The 19,439-nt window shown below is 38.4% G+C and overlaps 3 protein-coding genes across 6 annotated transcripts in view; all 3 read left to right on the top strand.

The window, feature by feature from the left end:
- The window catches only part of LOC126795990 (double-stranded RNA-binding protein 1-like), a 126,646-nt gene that overhangs the window by 69,360 nt on the left and 37,847 nt on the right, over window positions 1-19,439 (top strand). The gene's annotated exons all lie outside the window — the stretch shown is intronic.
- LOC126793796 (abscisic acid 8'-hydroxylase CYP707A1-like) lies at window positions 878-6,350 on the top strand. Its single transcript, XM_050520419.1, has 2 exons — window positions 878-1,017; window positions 5,731-6,350. Exons 1-2 carry the CDS (start codon window positions 878-880, stop codon window positions 6,344-6,346), a joined length of 756 nt encoding a protein of 251 aa, XP_050376376.1. The 3' UTR covers window positions 6,347-6,350.
- On the top strand, window positions 16,679-18,404 carry LOC126795989 (licodione synthase-like). The gene is made up of 2 exons (XM_050522724.1): window positions 16,679-17,590; window positions 17,737-18,404. The coding sequence occupies exons 1-2, from the start codon at window positions 16,679-16,681 to the stop codon at window positions 18,394-18,396; spliced, it is 1,572 nt and encodes a 523-aa protein (XP_050378681.1). The 3' UTR covers window positions 18,397-18,404.

Genomic DNA, 19,439 nt, shown 5'->3' with positions numbered 1-19,439 from the left:
ACATTATATAATATTACAACCCATATATATGTATCTTATTTATCATTTTGTACACATACACAACCCGCTATATTATATATATATATATATATATGTCACAGTTCACTCTTTTCAACAAATTATAATTATGAGTCACCGGCAATGGTAGACTTGTCATAGTGAAATTTACTCACCTTATTTCCAGCGCGCAACTTCTGCAACACCAAGAGCGATTCCCTCACTCGTCTCATCGGTCACCTAATAACATAACAACGTGCTTAGAGAACAACCCGTAAAACCTCAGGTGAATATTAATTACAGCTGAAACAGTGTTTTACGAAACATTATTCACATAATACTGTTCATGAAACATTGTTCACGCACCACCACAGACGGTCGCGCGTGGGATCATTCGCCAACACAGCCCGCCGCGCGTGAGCTTGCTTGCGGCCACCAATTTCACCCCTCTTATCACCTGCATCGACCTATAGTGTAATGTCGTCTCCCCGCCGCCCACTTCTTCCCATGCGCCGCTCTAGGCGGCGGCATGCGCACCATCACCATCTCCGGCCAAAGTTTCACAATTTACAAAATTTCCAACATGAAAAACACATCACATGGAGTAGCTTGTAACCGTACCTGCAGCTAGCACGGATTCAGCCAGAGGTCACCAAAAATGCTGCCGCAAGAGATCAGATCGGAGGTTGGAGATCAGGATTGAACCGGCTCGATTTGAGCTTCAATTCACCTGGGATCGGAATCAGAGGAAGGAAGGACTGCGGAAGGAAGCGTCGCAAGCTCTAGCATCGCCGGAGACGGAGCTTGGACGACGACGAAATTGCAGAACTTCAAATCGCTGATATGGCTTCTAGGCGGCGATGGGCGGCATGCCACGTCTATGGGCTGGAGCAGCCGACTGTGTGGTTGTCTTGAGACCGGAGGTGAAGGCCATAGTGGCCGGATGTGGGAGATCGGTGATGGAGAAATCGGCGAAGGAGGGTCGGGGTCAAGGGAGAAGAGAAAGAAGCTGCCGGGGGGGTGGGGGGTTCTGTTTTGGGAAAGTTAGGGTTTCCTAAAAATTCCTTTTATACCTTTCTAAAATCGAAAACTAAACTTCCGTTTCCAACAACTTTCAAACACGATGTCTGATTAAGGCGTACCACGTGTCTACGAACTCGTAACAATGAGCTCTACGACTTTCATGAATGAAGTTTTCGGAGATGAGCGACGGAATAAAAGTCGACTCTTGAGCCACTGAAAACGTAACGTTTTTCAACCTTAATTTCCGAAATTATTTTCTTTTCGTAAAGACAACGACGAGAAGGCGTAGAAATGTTATTTTACTCGAATTATCAAGTTTAATAATTTACAAGAAATTATACGAATTTAACTCTAAAATTCAGGGTATTACATTGAGAATTGAGTGATTATTACATTTCTAATTGTTTTAATACTGAGTGTATAAACTGCTAATGTATTATTCAAGTCAACTGAGTCATACTGTGAACTCAGTTTCGATATACTGTTGTTGTAAGGTGATTTCATTATATTTGAGACTGTTTTAGAGTTATCATGGCTTCGAATTTGAACTTTTATCATTCGAAATTTCGCGACTGTGACACTAAAACTCACCTTTTCCAATGTTTTTATTTTTTCGATTAAGAACCTTCTACAGTGGTTCTTCTGCTGGCAGTTGACGCCTTTGCCTTCGCTAGAGTAGCAAATATTATGGTTGTCGATTATATAGATCTATGGTGTAATACTATAATTTATTGATCTTCTTTTCGATCCAAACTAGAGAATGCATATGAGTATAACAATGCGAGCTACCTAATTAAAGTTATGATCGATGAAAACTAAATACAATAGGTCAAGTAATGTAGCTCATGAGCATCTCCATTTTTTTTAAAGACGCATACCATTTTATTAAAGTAGATCAGGACCAAAATAGTAGTTAATTACAAGAAGCTAATCAGGAACTGCAAGTAACTTATAATTGTTGAAGAGAATAGATTTCACATATGAAATGTGACAAATAATATACAACTTATAAGTAGATGGATAATACTCTGATTGTACCGAGACCTTTTGAGATTAAAACTCAACACTTTAAAGGTGGAAAAGTTGGGACAATATCAGTACATTAGTGATCCACATGCCACGCTAGTCGATGTGCAACATAGTATCAGAGCAGGTTCCTCTCCAATTACTTCTCATAACCGGGTATTCCTCAAGCATACTAGGCCCAAATTTAGGTTCATCGAATGAATCAGCAGTGGGAATTGGAATGTAGTGCCAATTTCCGAAATGACAATTGGAGCAAACCACCAAATATGTACTGATATACGATGTGGAAATTGGACCAAACAAATTACACGTGCAGACCTAAAAATTAAGTTGCACGTGAGGAGAAGTGTTGAAGATGAGAGATCCCACATCTAAAATGTGACAAATAATATACAACTTATAAGTGGATGGATAATACCCGATTATACCGTAACCTTTTGAGATTAAAACCAAACACCTTAAAAGGTAGTTAAATTGAGACAATATCGGTATATTGGTGATCCACGAGCCACTCTTGTTCCTGTGCAATAATAACTAGTGCCAAAAACAACCCACCAATATACAACACCAACAATGGAGAAAGCCAAACACGACCATTTCAACCCCACCGAAGTGATGCATACGAAAGCTAAAAAACAAAAACAAACATAAACTCAATCAACCAAGCTCAGTCCCACCCAAGCACAGTATCAGAGCCAAAGAGCAAACTATATGAAACAAGACAAGCGGAAAGAAGTGATACAGCAAGCGCCGACGACATGTTTAGAGAAAGCCCAACACAACTCATTGCATAATTAAAACCACCAGATGGCAGGCCCAGCAGCCAACCCAAGGTGAACAGCTCAACAGGCCCAAAGACTTGCCGCCGACAAGGTAGAAGCAAACCCGCCGCTGTTATAGACGGAGGCCACCGACAACAACACCACACACCAACAAAACCTCCAACCCAACAGCAGACGATCATTTCCGAGAACAAGAACATGCACTAGTATCCTTGATGTACTACTATTTATGATGTGTCGAATATTGGTGTAACTATGCCAACGGCTTTTAAGATCACTATATCAGTAGTGGATCGAAGTTGCATTCAATGGTGATGAGGGTAGAAGTCATATATGCAGGCAGTAGGGTTGGGTTTCTATAATGGATTTTCTTTCATATTGTGAGTGTTGAAGTAATCTATACGACTGTTTCCCTCCACCCAAGGTTTTCTCTCTTTCACATTGAGAGTCGGTGGCGGTCATCCTCACCCTTCATGGGCGCTTTTCCCCATAGCTAGTCTCTGATCTAGGGGCTTGTGCCTCTGCCTTTCCCTTCCTTTGTCTTCCTTCATGTTGTTTTTTCTTTCAGTGCTTTTGTTTCTTGTTTTTCTATTTGATTGGTTGATTGATCTAATCGGAGATACCCTCTCTTCTTGTTGTCCAAATAACCCGTTTTCCCTCTCAACCGCCTTGCTCACGTTGTTGGTTGCTCTCTTTGGCAACTTATTAGCTTTCCCTTCTGCCAAGTTAAACGGGGTTATCCCGTTATTGTGCGTAAATCCGTTGAATACGGTAGTACATCTAGGGTCTCATTATCGTTTTGATAGCTGTCCCTTTGATCCCTTTATGGATCTTTCTTTTTTATTTTCGTTTTGGCCGTGTTTGGCTCTTCTCGTGGCAAAAGATGATCTCGGTTGTGGAGATGTGTTGAGAGTGGTGGCTTCGCTTTGTGCTTGTTGGGTGTTCTTTGATTAGATTTGTTGTCAATGCCTCCCCAATTCTTTTCAGCTGGTTGGTTTATCAACCTCATGGCTCCTCCTTCTTTGGCGGTGCAGACGATGGTTCCTATCTTTCGTTCTGGTATCAATTGGGATTGGCTACTTCTGATTTTGGGCCTGCCTGGTTTGGGCCCCTGAGTCCTTTGGTTTTCTGTGTGGGTCTGTTTGGGTCTCTGTACTTTTGGCTTTTGCTTGTATTTGGAAGGTCTTTCGGCCCACCCGGTTGTACTTTGTTTGGTTAATAAAGTGTTTGTTCCATTGCAAAAAAATAATGATAATAATAATCTATACGACTGTATGGGGCAATTTTATTTTAGCTAGTACGTTTCTCTTTAATTCTGGTGTTCCATAGAATATGATTGAGACGAGGTAAAGATATTTTACATTTCTTCTTGTTGGAATCAAAGTTTGTTTTTGTGAATATTGCTAGCAACCGACGTACTTAGTATTTATTTTAACTAAATACTTAGTAGGCAACTATTTATTTCCTACCTCTCAACTTTATATTGCGTATGTTCACTATTTATTTTCTTTGAACTTAATATATGTGCACTTCAAAACAAATTCCACAAAATAATGACTGTGTTCTTAATTAGAATCCTTGGGTTGTTTGCTGAGCTGAATAAACGAAGGAGGGGAAGTTTTGAGCAAGGTTCAAAATATCCCCGATATTTCTGATATTTTTTTTTTAAAACGATATATCTAAGGGTAAATGTCTTATTTTTTTCCGTATCTGCGATATTCTCTGATAACATAAAATATCTCTGATATTTACGATATATTCAATATATCTTCGATATTTTGGAGAAAAATTCGTAAATTTTTTTTATTTTTTTTATCTCAACTTGAGGATGTCTCGGACTCTCGGATAGGAGTTTTGATTAATTAATCACCTCAAGAGATATCAAAAAGAAGACTAGAAGAGTAGTCCCTCAATCGGCTAATTTTTAATTTTTCGTAAAAGAAATTTGGATTAGGAGTGAAGGTTCAAGTCTTAACTCTTAAGAGTCAAGCTATATCAGTGACAAGTGCTCTCCTTGACCGCGATGATAAAAATGGCAACCTCCTCCACACGTCGTAGAAAAAGCAACTAATTTTGGAATTGATGTAAACAATGTATTATCTGATGAAGTTAGAGATCCGGAAAATGATTTTGATAATGCTAATGTGTTGGGCAGTGTACGAACTCCAGATAGTTCAGATGGTGGTGGTGGTGGTGGTGGTGGTGGTGGTGGAGATACAAGGTTTGAATATGGGCAATCTTATGTATGTGGAGGATTTGAGCAGTTTACTGGTGAAAGTAATTTTGATCATGCTATCCAAGATGAGGATCATGGATCTAGAGCAGGTAGTCATGGTGCGCAACAACAAAATAGGTGCGGGAGGAGGACAAGATGAGTCATTGATTATCAAAGTATTCCATATGATATTACTTTAGTTGCCTTAAGTTTTGATTCTATATTGATAGAGCACAGAGCATAGTGGGACATAAAACGAATCACATGAAGTCAAACTATCAATTTGGTTATCCTATTTACGATTATGATCAGTTTGGAGAAGTATATGATCAATTATCAAGTTGGATTTATCTTTATTATCCCCTTCTTGGAGAAACTATCGACAGCTCGAAAGAGATATATGTTTATCATGTTAATCATTACAATTTGTACTATATGGCTCGTATGTTTTGCGCAATGTATTGTAGTTTTGTTGACCAACGTGCGTCTTTTCAAGCACATATGGTCTTTTTCTAGTACTAAATAAAGTTAATAATTATATATATTTGTATGTAATTTAATAATAAATAAATAATTTCGGAACATGAATGATATATCTTTTCAATATCCCCGATGTATCTGATATCTCATTTTTTTTTAAAAAATGATATATCTACCGGTACCGAAATTTTGAACCCGAGTTTTTAGTAATGACCAAATCGCAGACAACATAATAGGAGTGCTATTTGCTGCTCAAGATACCACTGCCAGTGTCAAGACCTGGATTATCAAGTACCTCCACGACGACCCCAAAATTCTAGAAGCTGTCAAGGCCGAACAAAATGTAATTCGCTTATCAAATGAACAAGCAGGTAACCAACCATTGAGTTGGGCACATACTAGAAGCATGCCAATTAGTTTTAAGGTTGTGTTGGAGAGTTTGAGAATGTCAAGCGTTATATCGTTCCTCTTTAGGGAGGCTGTGGTTGATGTCGAATACAAAGGTTACTTGATTCCAAAAGGTTGGAGGGTGATGCCTTTGTTCAGGAACATTCATCATAATTCTGAATTCTTCACCGACCCTCAGAAATTCGCTCTTTCTAGATTCGAGGTTGCACCAAAGCCAAATACATTCATGCCATTTGGCAGTGGAGTCCATGCTTGTCCAGGAAATGAGCTTGCTAAGCTGGAATTACTGATTATGATCCACCATTTAGTTACCAAATTCACGTGGGAAATTGTGGGATCCCAAAGCGGGACTGAGTATAGTCCATTTCCTGTGCCTCTGAATGGATTACCAGTAAAACTTTGGAAGTTAGAATAGGACATGGCTCTCCATCCCTCCCCAAATTAACCTCATCTAGCTTCTTCTCACATTCCATATTCTAGGCCAAGGCATTTTTCATCTGTATTCTCTCTGTTTGCTCCCATCCTAATATTGCCGGGGGTAGTAAGATGCCCTTCATTTATTTTCTATTCTTCCCAAAAAAATTAGATTTATTTTTTATTAGAAAAATAGAGTTCAATCCTATGTTCCAAAAAAAATGAAAATGAAATATATAGAGTTCCTAACTTCCTATCATACATTTACACCACCAAAAATTTTGGGAAAATATGAAAGATGGAGGGGACCTCTGATGTATATCACTACTAGCAAACTGGAAGGGACCAACTATATATGGCTAGACTAAGGGCGACAGCTGTTGTTGTTGGAATGATTAATGAGAGGGCACATTTACTAAATTTGAATGAGATTGACGAGGAATGAAAAAGACAATGTGAAAGAGAAAGAATACGAGAGTTCATTCATGTTCATATGTTTACTTGTTCAAAAAATGAAACTAAGAGTGGATATAAATTCATGTAATTCTGATCTCATTCCGAAATTTAATAGGCTGGGGGTGATTGAAATTTAGAAACGTCAATCTCACCCCGATCATGTCTCATTTTATTACGGTGGGATGGAACGCGGGACGAATAGTTCAAGTCTCCTTTAGTTTCGTCCCACCTTTAATGAAAACTTAATAATTCTTATATATTTGTGTCAAAATGAAACAAATTCATGTTTTTAATAACTCATAAGTTATAATGGTAAATGGTAATATTTTTAAAACATTTATATGCATTTCTTATGTTAAAATTTCATTGTTTAATGTTAATTTCTTAATGAAAAATTAAAAATATAGGTTTTTATTCAAATTCCTAAGAAAGTTGGATTGGGCTCGTCCTGTCTCGATCTCATCATGAGTTTAAATAGTGGGACAGGCTCCGGGATTAGCACAATCTATTCTCATGCCCAACCCTACTTTTTATAAATTTGTATTATATAATTTGATTTTTTTATTTTTTATTTTTAGATTGAAGTGACCTTTTTATATTTGGCAAATAAGTTTTGACTTTTTTATATAATTTTTATGACAAATGATACCATTTTATAATTTTCCAAAGACTAAAAACTCCCAAGGATTGAAAAAACTTTTATAATAATTTAACAAACTACTCTAAAATATCAAACAACAATTTGGTTTACAATACATTCACTTCCTAATTTCATAAAGCAAATTAAGACTAAAAGTTATAAGAAAAGACAATATGATGGGAAGTTGCTACATGTCATAGGATATTTTACTTTTTTGCCTCTATTTGACACATCACATCTAACATAATTCAAAATTCGTTATCTCTAAGTGAATTCAAAATTTATTCGCACTACCACATATCATATCTATATAGGTCAAAGTTGCTGCTACTACCCACTTGAAATATTCTACTATTGGCTTAAAGTTATCTTCTACTGTTGACTTAATATTTGCTACTGTCGATTGGGAGGCTAGCTACAATTGTTGACTACGAAACTAACTGCTACTATTGACTTGAAAGTCACCTGCTACTATCAATTATGAAGCTAGCTAACTGTTATTATCGATTTGAAATGTGCTACTTCGGCTTAGAAGACACCTGCTACTGTCGATTTGGAAAGTAAATGTTATTGTCGACTATGAATCTAGCTGCTACTGTCGACTGAGAAACTAGCTACTACTGTGATTTTTTGTCAACAAATTTTGAAATTTCAAAATAGAAAATATGCAATATAGTACTTAAAAATGAAAACTCATGATGTAAGAAACAACTTTATATCTTGGCTCACCTCCAAATTGCCGATAGTTTGGCTGAAAAACTTTAAACAGTCGGAAAAAAAAAACTTGTTAGATATGAGAGTGGTAAATTTGTCATTTTACAAAAATAATGGTATTTTGAACATTTTAACATTAATTTCTTAATTAATTTTGAGCCCACTCATTTTCAGGATTGAGTTTATATCTTAATTTCTATAAGAAATATGTAATAGAATTTTTCGTTAATTCAAATATTTTCTGGTACTAGTATATAATTTTCTAATAATAATTCGATCTCCCCAAGGACCCCAACTATCCTACCAGAACAGCCGAATTGAGGCCCACACCAGTAGAAAACCCAAGAAGACCACCGAGGTGAAAGAACACCAAGTCACTGGCCATCCGCTGCATGCAACTTTGCCGTCGTTGCCGCGCGCCAGCAGAATATTTAGGCACTGCGTCTGCCGTAAAAACTATGAGGGCATGCCCCCAGCCTTACAAGCCATAAGCGCCAACCAATAGCAGTGGTCTGAGGTCATAGTGACCACCACAACAATGAGTATCTCTCTCAATTAAAGGAGGAGACTTCTTTTGAGCTGACAGTTCCTCAAAAATAAAATTTACAAAACCCTAGCCTCCATAACGTTTTGGTCGTTAAATAGCGAAGACGAACACCACACCAAACCTTACGTCCTTACTGCTATTAAGAATCATTCACTTAATCTTGCTCACCAATCAGGATCGACTCCTAGCTAGCCATGGCAATCGAGTTAGTAAGATGCTTATTGTTTGAGCTCAATTTAACCAAAGGTTAACTTCTAAGCAATTAGCCCAAGAGGCCGATACTTGCGGTCTAAAATATCTTTACTTTATTTTGTAGGATATTTGGAATCTCATTTGCGCGAGGATCTCGTTCGCCGGGTTGAAGACCTTCCATAACGAGTAAGGAATCCTTACTCGATTCAGAATCGATTCTCTATGGGCAAGAAAATCTATAATCATTGAAGACGAAAGAATCGCTAAAATCATAATGTGATCACTATATAAAAGGACGAAGAGCACAGAAGAACACACAACTCTCAACATACAAACTAATATCTGCTATCAAAGACCCATCAAGCAAACCCAGCGACCAAGCATCCTCAGCTAAAGACCTCTCGTCCTTAGCGAAAGCACCCGAAACAACTAAAGATCTCTCATCCTTAGCGACCACCAATGACCTATTTGAAGCTCTACTCAATCACGACCTCTGTAACTTGAGTTTCGAATCGTGACTTTTGCTAGAAAACGCGAAAGAAGCCTTGGCTATCCAGGCGACTTACACAGTGGACCAAGGCGAGCAAAGTCCTCAATCTCATTACAATTGTTAGATTAGAAGTCAAGACAGTGTATCACATGTACCAACATCATCGTATGCAAGTACTGGCACGCCTACACATCATCACTACCCGCCATTTAGAAAGTTCGCCAACTCTACACATCAAAAATCCTAGAAAACACGAACACTTATGCCAGCCGGCGGGTGACTATATAGAGTTTGTAACTTTGTATGTGGATATATATATATATATATATTTATTTATTTATTTAGCCCCATTCCAATGCTGGATCAATTTTTTGGGTATTTTAAAGGGATACCTTGTTAACCAATTTTTCGATTGCATTTTTCACATCTACACTATTCAACTTTTAGGGTCTAATGTGTAAATTATTTTGTAAAATTTCAGCCAAAATTGTGATCGTTAAGGTATCAAACTTCGTTATAAAAACAATTAACACACCAAATCTGTCAAACCTGAATTGTTCATACTTATAAGTTTAAATCTCAGTTTTAAATGTCTTAAACACCTCCATTTGCCTGAAATTTTACAGAGATAATCTACACATTAGACTCTAAATGTTAAACGGTAAAGATGTTGAAATGTGATTGAGAAGTTGATCAAGTGACATATTTTTAAAAGACACAAAAAATGGATCCCTTAATGAAAGTTTATATATTTCTAAGTTTCAATCTTGAGTCGCATCTTAATTAATCAAATGTTTTGACACATTCAACGATAATTAGTTGTAGCTTCCGAACGAGTGTAACTAGTAGTACTACTACATCAAGTTTATATATATATATATATATATATATGCAGTTTAATTAAAAGAACAAAAATAGTAGCTCACGACGATTATTATATTAGTCTGTCATTCTCTAGGTCGACGTCCACATACTGGTTGTTGTACAATGATTAATTGTACCTTCTCCGATATGCTTCATCTATTTAGCAGTACCTAAATTACTGAATTTCCAACAATAACAAATAAAATAGAAATTTTCAATTAAAAGAGAGTTATTAGTAGAGAGTGCGTCGCCAGGGTAAACGAGTCTTCTTGTCCGGGGAAGGTCCCTTATGGCAACGTCGTCGGACGGGACTACCTACGACCTTGTGTCAGGAGAAGAGGGGTTCCATCAGCATAAGAGTTGTGGGTTGTTGACGTAGCTGTCTCCTTTGGGAGGTGGGTTAGAGGGGTGGAGTTGTGGTGTTGGGTGGTGGTTGGCGTTTCGTGGTTGTCGGGGAAGCAGCTTTCACGTGGTGCGGCTCGGTTCCGACAGCGACGAGATCGGGGTTGTGATCGGATGGTTGGATCCGGGTTTAGAGTGGTTTGACTGCTCTTGTCGGCGTCATGTTAACTCAGTTTTTCTGGGCAACATGTTGGTGGGGAGGGCGAGTTTGCAATTGGTAGGTGGTGGTTGATTGGAAGGCTTGGTAGTCGACGAGCGGTTGCGTCATGGCTCAGTCTTGTTCTTGGGTTGGACCCGGTGCTGTTCGGGTCTGGGCTTGGGCCTAGGCCTTCTTATGTTTTGTTTTTGTTTTTCAGTTATTACGGCATATTATCTTAGTTTTGGGCAGTAGCCTTTAATTAGGATTTTTAGTGCTATAAGAGGCCTCCTCTGCGTAGGGTGGTCCATGGGTATCTCAATAAGCAAGTTGGTCACGCAAGAATTTTATTTTAGCTCTAGTGAATATTTTGTTTTTTGAGTTTATGTTAGGGTTGGGTGTAATAAGTTCCCTAGTTAAAGTTTATGTCTTTACTTTAGTTCTTAGCTTAGTTCAAATTTACGTCGTAGTGAATTAGGTTGTTGTATTATTCTCTCTTTCTTGAGTTCTATATTAATGATGCTTAATAATTCTATCATCGATTAGTAAACTCATTAGTGCATTGAGGGTCGGCCTTGTGTTTATCAAGGCTCCAGATGAAAAATATAAAAAAATATAAATTTAAAAATTATTAACTAATTAAATAAAATTCAAGACAGTACCCTCACATTCATAACGCAATGTAATTTATCATTTCATACCAAATTTATTATTTCAAGAGTCAAATATCATTTTAGATGTATAAAGATGAAAAAAATAATATATTTAATCATAATTTGAGCTCATAAAATCTGGTAATGGAAGACCTATTAAATTATTTCAATAAATAATTGAAGAATATGTTAAGAAAGAGTTAATTTTGAACCTAATAATTAACTACATATCAATTTTTATTAGTTTTTATTGAAATTTTATATGTAAATATAAAAAAGCCCCTATTTCTTTTCAGGCCCTGGACCTGGGCTACTTGCTCTAGTAGTCGATTACTATACACTTTAGTAAACGATCATTTGTGCATGATTTTTTTGTTTTTGAATAATGAAGAAACTTCATTAAGGCAAAAGCCTAAACTGAACCCAGAAAACCTAGGACTCACAAAATACAAACAATAAGGGTAAAGATCTCAACTAGGATAAGTAGACTAGTGATTGAGATCAATCCCTGTAAGAACAAAAGTAAAAATGAAACTCTAACAATAAATCATGTCATCGGCGGAGTTGGCATACCATCATTTCTCAACACAGAAAAAAGAGGCCGTGGTGGTCGGTTAACCCATCTTTTCAGACCCACAGTCTCATCGGCAAGTGTGGCAGCTCGGTGAGCAGCGCCATTTGCTTCATGGGGAGCCCAGCTCCAAATGCAATCACTGATTCCATTGCTCAGAGACCAAATTCGTCTAAGAATAGGGTAAATTCTCCCGCAATTGTTTGACCATTTACTCAAATTTACATTACTACCTAGCCCTTTTTCTTCTCAATCTCATCTCCTGACCTCTCTTTTAAAAAAAAACTTTAAATCTCACACCACTCTCTCTCTCTCTCTCTCTCTCTCTCTCTCTCTCTCTCTCCTCTCACCCGACCCCGACGAATCTAAACTCTGATGCTAACGCCCGACGAGGTTTACATCCCGAAATTTCGATCGCAGCTCTCTCTCTCTCTCCTCCGATCCTCCTCTTCCTTTCTCTCACTCTCTGAACCAGGCCGTCACTGACGAATATGACGTGATGTCTGTGATGTTGCCAGCATCCATCTAACGATGTCGCCGCCTCGAGTCCATACTACTCGGCGTTGGACAACGGCGACCATATCAGATTCATCGACAAGAGGGAGAGGGAAACGACATAAACCATCTCAGATCTACCGACGACACCGTTTAGCTTTTCGGCTCGGTTCTCTCAGTCCACTATCTCTATTGGCGTCATCCGGCTACACGTCAGAGCTTTGACTCATGATAAAGTCAACATCAAATAAGAGAGCTTTGTTCACATGTGAGTTTTGTTCATTTCAGGTTTTGAGTCAGGAATGCATCGGTTTTGGATTTGGTTGGAAAGCTAACGTCGACGGCTTGGTTTGTGAATTGGTATGTATTTGTATTGGAATTTAATAGTAATAGTACTGATCTTCTTCTAAATTCTAGCAAAAAGGGCAAGGGTTAATAACATTACTCTAAAAGCTGAAATCAAGAGGTAGAGAGTAGTTCCTTTCTGATTTGTTGTATAAGTACATCTCTATGTAAAATAACTATAGATTATGCATTATGAATGACTAGACTTTCAGCACGCGCATATGGAAGCGCGTTTAAAGTTTATACTAAAACAAATGATAAATAAAATTTTCTACCTCCAAATTAGGGCTCGTCAACGGGCCGAGCCTTAATAAATTTAAATAAGTGGCGGGACGGGCCGGACCGGGCCGGATATTTACAAAAATACGAAGATCCAAACCCGCCCACTTAAGGCGGGCCTTGCGGGCTTTTACGGCCGGGCCTTACGGGTTTGTATTAGAAATATAATATAATACTCTAATTTAAGTGTTCGAAACAATAAAATAATTATTAGAAAACATTCTAAAACAAAAGTCACAAATAAATTCTAGTTTCGAAATATTGTCGATCGACACTAATAGATGTGATTGATATATATATTTAGGGACCGTGTAAAAATTTCATCCAATTCGGACTTCGTTTAACCGTCGGAATTTTAGGTCAACAAAAAAATAGGCATTTTCACAAAATAAAACCTCATTGAACGGGGCTTTGCCAAATGGTTTTCTCGTTACGACCACGCACGATCGGTGACAAAAATTAGGTAATTTCAAATCTGTAAATAAATTTCTACATTCGCATCTTGGTAATTGGTCGCCCCTTAGGGCATATTAGTATTGTTTTTGGTTTACGGAAATTCCGACGGTTAAACGAAGTCGAATTGGATGAAATTTTTACAGGATCACTAAATATATATACCAATCAAATCGGCTGGTGTCGATCGATTCCAATAATTTTCCTTCATATAGTCACTTCATAATGTGATCGTTTTATTATAAACCTAATATAAAGGTTATAATACATTAGAGGACACTTCGGCGATCGACAACTCCAATTCAAAATATGGTCGATCGACACTAGTAGATGTGATCGGTATATATATTTAGGGAACCCGTAAAAATTTCGTTCGTTTTGGACATAATTTGACCGTTTGTACCAACGGTCAACTAAAAAGAGGCGTTTTGACATATTTAAACCCCATTAACCGGGGTTTTGCCAAATAGATTTTTTCAGTTCAACCGCGCACAATAGGTAACAAAAAATAGGTGATTTCATATATGCAAACGGCTTTCGGCATTCGCATATTTGTAATAGATCCTCTCTTATGGCATATTAGTGGTGTTTTCGATTTACCGAAAATTCCGACAGTTAAACGAAGTCTGAATTGGATTAAATTTTTACAGGGTCACTAAATATATATACCAATCACATCGGCTAGTGTCGATCGATTCCGATAAGTTTCCTTCATATAGTCACTTCATAATGTGATAGTTTTATTATAAACCTAATATAAAAGTTATAATACATTAGTAGACACTTCGGCGATCGACAGCTCCAATTCAAAATATGGTCGATCGACACCAGTATGTGTGATCGGTATATATATTTAGGGAACCCGTAAAAATTTCGTTCGTTTTGGACATGGTTTGACCGTTCGTACCAACGGTCAACTAAAAAAGAGGCATTTTGACATATTTAAACCCCATTGACCGGGTCTTGCCAAATAGATTTCTTAAGTTCGACCGCGCATGATAAGTAATAAAAATTAGGTGATTTCATATATGCAAACGGATTTCAGCATTCACATATTTGTAATAGGTCCTCCCTTAGGGCATATTAGTGGTGTTTTCGATTTACCAAAAATTCCAACAGGTAAACGAAGTCCGAATTAGATTAAATTTTTACAGGGTCACTAAATATATATACCAATCACATCGGCTGGTGTTGATCGATCCCGACAAGTTTCTTTCATATAGTCGCTTCATAATGCGATAGTTTTAATATAAACCTAATATAAAAGTTATGATATATTAGTAGACGCTTCGGCGATCAATAACTCTAGTTCGAAATATGGTCGATCGACACCAGTAGATTTGATCGGTATATATATTTAGGGAACCCGTAAAAATTTCGTCAGTTTTGGATATTATTTGACCGTCTGTACCTACGGTCAACAAAGAAAAATGCGTTTCGACATATTAAAATCCTCATTGACCGGGGCTTGGCCAAATGGATTTCCTTGATGCGACTGCACACAATCGGTGACAAAAATTAGGTGATTTCAGATATGCAAACGACTTTTGGTGTTCGCATTTTGGTAATGGATCTTACCTTATGACATATTAATGTTGTTTTCGGTTTACCGGAAATTCCGACGGTAAAACGAGTTCCGAATTGGATGAAATTTTTACAGGGTCACTAAATATATATACCGATCATATCGACTGGTGTCGGTCGATCCCGAGAAGTTTCCTTAATATAGTTGCTTCATAATGTAATAGTTTTATTCTAAACCAAACAAAATATGTATGTATAATATTTTATTATTTGACGGGTTTTTACGGGCCGGGCCTTGCGGAATTTTGGCGGGCCGGGCCTCACGGGTCTTGCGGGTTTTTGGCGGGCCGGACCCACGGCTCTGGCCGGGTTTCACACCTCTAATTTAAGCCCGGCCCTCTACCCACGTAAGCGGGCTTTCTCGCGGACCGGGCCGGGTAAAAGCCCGTCGGTCTCTGCAGGCTTTTCGGGTCTGCGGGCTAAATGATGAGGCCTACTCCACACATGTTTCGTGCGGGCCATAGATTCAGGCGAAGAGTGCAATGTATGAGTTAGACCTGCGAAATGAAGCAAAACATACATAATCACCATTCAGTCTCTGCTTATCTTAGTTAGCACTGCTCATCAACAGAATTTTTTTTTTTATGTAAGGTAATTAGCAAAGCAATTGGGTGTGATTGACTGCTAATCATGATCATTTATTGTAATTTATGGAATCGAACAACAAAGTTAGTGCGTTAAAGGATAACTGACAAGATATTTTGCTTCTCTTCTCTCCTACTGTCGTTCTCTCCTCCCTTTCCTATGTTCTTTCCCTTTCTCTTCTCTGTTTCATTAAACTCTATTTAGAAATGTTGAGAAATGAAATTAAACTATATCTTTCCAGAAAAGACATTGTTATTTGTGAACATTTGGGCTATGGGAAGGGATCCTAAGAACTGGGAGAACCCATTGGAGTTTAAACCTGAAAGGTTTTTACAACTCGACGGGAGCCTCACAAACGAAGTAGATATTAAAGGTCAACATTTCCAATTACTTCCATTTGGCACTGGAAGGAGGATGTGTCCAATTAATTCATTGTTGAACATTACTAGGGGTCAGTAATATAGCCCACTGACCGGCGACCAGTGGCCAGAGTCCGGCGATCGGTGACCAGAGTTTAATGAGGTTCCAGCAAAGTGTTATATCTCATCAAGTTTCTTTCTCCCTAAATATACAAGCGGTAAGGGCAAAAAAGCCTCAAAATTAAAAGAGTAAAATCTTTTGTATTATTTGGGCAATAATTTGTTTAGCTTGTGTTGATTTGGGCAATTTTTAAGAGTTGTCATTAGTTTGGTGAAAGAGGCCCCAAATTAGTGTCAAATTGTCATTTTCCATTAGTTAGAGGCTGTAAACTCATTTGTGCTTTGCTTAATTGTGCACGATTGAATATTATACACGTACTACAATAATTTAGGTCGTCGCTCCACATCGTTTTGGTCTTTAAATAGCGATGATGAATACCATATACCAAACCATCCCTACAGCTACTATCTCGCTCGTCAATCACGATCGACTCCTAGCTAGCTGGCCATGGCAATCGAGTTAGTCCTATTCATCGTCTTCCTTGTTTTGGCATTCTTAATCTCGAGACACTTCCGTGTGAACCACCGCCTTCCTCCGAGCCCATTAGCCTTGCCCATCATCGGGCATTTCCACCTCCTCAACCCCCTCATCCACCGTTCATTCCACGACCTCTACCTACGCTTAGGTCCTATTTTCTCTCTCCGCCTCGGCTCGGTCCCATGCGTTGTGGTTACGTCACCGGAGTTGGCAAAAGAGTTCCTCAAAACACACGAGCTCTCCTTCATGAACCGAACTGCTAATATCGCAGCTGCAAGCATGACCTACAATGCTTCGTTTGCATTTGCATCCCACGGCCCGTATTGGAAGTTCGTTAGGAAGCTCAGCACCAACGAGCTCCTCAGCAGCCTAAGTGTGGACAAGTTTCTTTCAATTCGAAACCAAGAGTACGTGAGGGTTTTTAGAATGTTGGCCAAGAAAGCAGAGGTGTGTGAACCTGTCAACTTCAGTGAAGAGCTACCAAAGGTCGGCCACAACATTATGGGGAAGATGATGCTGGGGAAATATTCAAGTGCTTCGCGAGCAGCGAGGTTCAGGGTGGTGGTCCGAGAGGCTACTAAGATATTTGGAGAGTTCAACTTTAGTGATTTTAATGGGATTTGGAAGAAGTTCGATTTGCAGGGATTCCAAAAGAGAATCGATGCCACACATAAAAAGTTTGATAATTTGGTGGAGGAGATTATTGCTGAACGTCAAGAGTTGAGGAAGATGAAACTTCATGGAGACAACAGTGCTAGTGCTGAAGAAAAGGATGTCAAGGGCTTTCTTGACGTAATTCTTGACATGGAAGAGGAGTGTAAGAGCTCTAATGAGAATTCGGAGGTCGAGTTTACAAGAAATCATGTTAAGGGTCTCATTACGGTATGTAATTCTCATTTTCTTCATCATCGAACCCTAAAGGCCTAAACCCTCGTGTTTTTTCACAGTTCATGAATATTTTAGAGATTGAACTATATATCAAACATGCACGTACGTACAAATATAACATAACATTTCTTTAATTTCAGGATCTGTTTACGGCTAGCATTGACACGACGTCCATTACAATGGAATGGGCGCTAGCAGAGGTCATCAATCACCCAGAGGTGCTCAAGAGAGCAAGAGAAGAGATAGATCGAGCAGTTGAAACAGGAAGATTAGTCGGAGAATGGGATCTTCCAAATCTTCCTTACATCCAAGCCATCCTAAAAGAAACATTAAGGCTGCACCCACCCTTGCCTTTAGTTCCTAGAATATGCACAGAAGAATGCAAGCTCGACAACTATATCTTTCCAGAAAAGACATTGTTATTTGTGAACATTTGGGCTATGGGAAGGGATCCTAAGAACTGGGAGAACCCATTGGAGTTTAAACCTGAAAGGTTTTTACAACTCGACGGGAGCCTCACAAACGAAGTAGATATTAAAGGTCAACATTTCCAATTACTTCCATTTGGCACTGGAAGGAGGATGTGTCCTGGCTTGCCGTTAACCATGAAAATGCTACCGACCCAGCTTGCAGTTATGATTCAGTGTTTTGATTTCAAAGTTACTGGAACACAATGCAATAATACAAGTAATGATAAGGTTCTTGAAATGGAAGAAGGACCAGGATTAACAGTTCCCAGGGCTTCTGATCTTGTCTGTGTTCCAGTTGCCCGCTTCAGCTCACTAATGGAATATCCTTGATCCCTAGGATCGACAACATCACTACAAGGCGAACAAGCTTTAGAGTAAGATATGTACGTATTATGCAATATTCGATATTCCCCAAGAATAAATGGTGGTTTGCATATGCATTATGTATTGTATCACTCATTTCGACCTGAATGTATTCATTTGTGCATCGATCTCAATCTCCAACTTGTTTTCTGATACCCCGTTTGGAAATCAATATAGATAAATGAAGTTCCATGTATTGAGTGAGTAATACCGTCAACAGCCGATGCACATTTGAAGCTCTACTAATATCTATTTTCCTATTCCAGCCATATTTTTTTAGCAAAAGGTCAAAACCATTGAAAGTACATGAAAAGAAGCAACATTATACAATTTATTTGATTATTCACAGCAGTACGTAATTGCTGATCGCGAGCAAACTAATCAAATTACAGTACAACGTTGTGATGATCTTTTACGTCAGATCGGTCACAAATGTTCATGTTATTTCAAATTCCTTTGGCAGAGCCGCAGAGGGGTATCTTGATGCTCTGACCATGGCTATCATTGCTTTGATAGCCGTGGTACGTAGTAGCCGTGGATGTATAGTCCACTTACCGAGACTTGAAACAAAAATGTTTTCATCAACCATGCTCTTGGATTATATTTCCTTTACACTTCAATTGGACATGACACCTAAACAAAATCATGCGGAAAAATCATGTACGTACGTAGGACTGTGATGGAAACATTTTTGTTTTGGGAAGTGAAATTTACACTCCCACTTTTGCAAACTGCACTCCGATTTCCACAGTAGTACTTTTATTTCCGGAATTACCCCCATGAAAAATTCTCTGGATCGGCTTTCTTTAGTTTCTTAGCCGTCTTCACCCTCCCATGAGTAGTAAGATGATTCGAAGGTAGAGAGGGAACTAAACATGGGTTATAGAGGAAATGATTGAAGGACGATAAAATTAAAAACCCAAAATGGTGATCTGTCTTCCTATGATTATGCTAAATTGAGTAAACTCCTAATTCAATGGCATCTCCGACGCCGAGGTTAAATTCCGGCA

The sequence above is a fragment of the Argentina anserina genome, chromosome 5 (assembly GCF_933775445.1).
Source record: "Argentina anserina chromosome 5, drPotAnse1.1, whole genome shotgun sequence".
In the NCBI taxonomy this organism is placed as follows: Eukaryota; Viridiplantae; Streptophyta; class Magnoliopsida; order Rosales; family Rosaceae; genus Argentina; species Argentina anserina.
Note: the sequence above shows the minus strand (reverse complement) of the source record. Positions and strands in the feature narration are given on the sequence as shown.

Excerpts from the sequence above, each read along its gene's own strand:
- LOC126793796 (XM_050520419.1), top strand. The coding sequence starts at position 878 with ATGGGCTGGAGCAGCCGACTGTGTGGTTGTCTTGAGACCGGAGGTGAA. Across the intron at positions 1,018-5,730 it reads AGAAAGAAGCTGCCGGGGGG|TAATGACCAAATCGCAGACA; the intron begins GTGGGGGGTTCT and ends CCGAGTTTTTAG.
- LOC126795989 (XM_050522724.1), top strand. The coding sequence starts at position 16,679 with ATGGCAATCGAGTTAGTCCTATTCATCGTCTTCCTTGTTTTGGCATTC. Across the intron at positions 17,591-17,736 it reads ATGTTAAGGGTCTCATTACG|GATCTGTTTACGGCTAGCAT; the intron begins GTATGTAATTCT and ends CTTTAATTTCAG.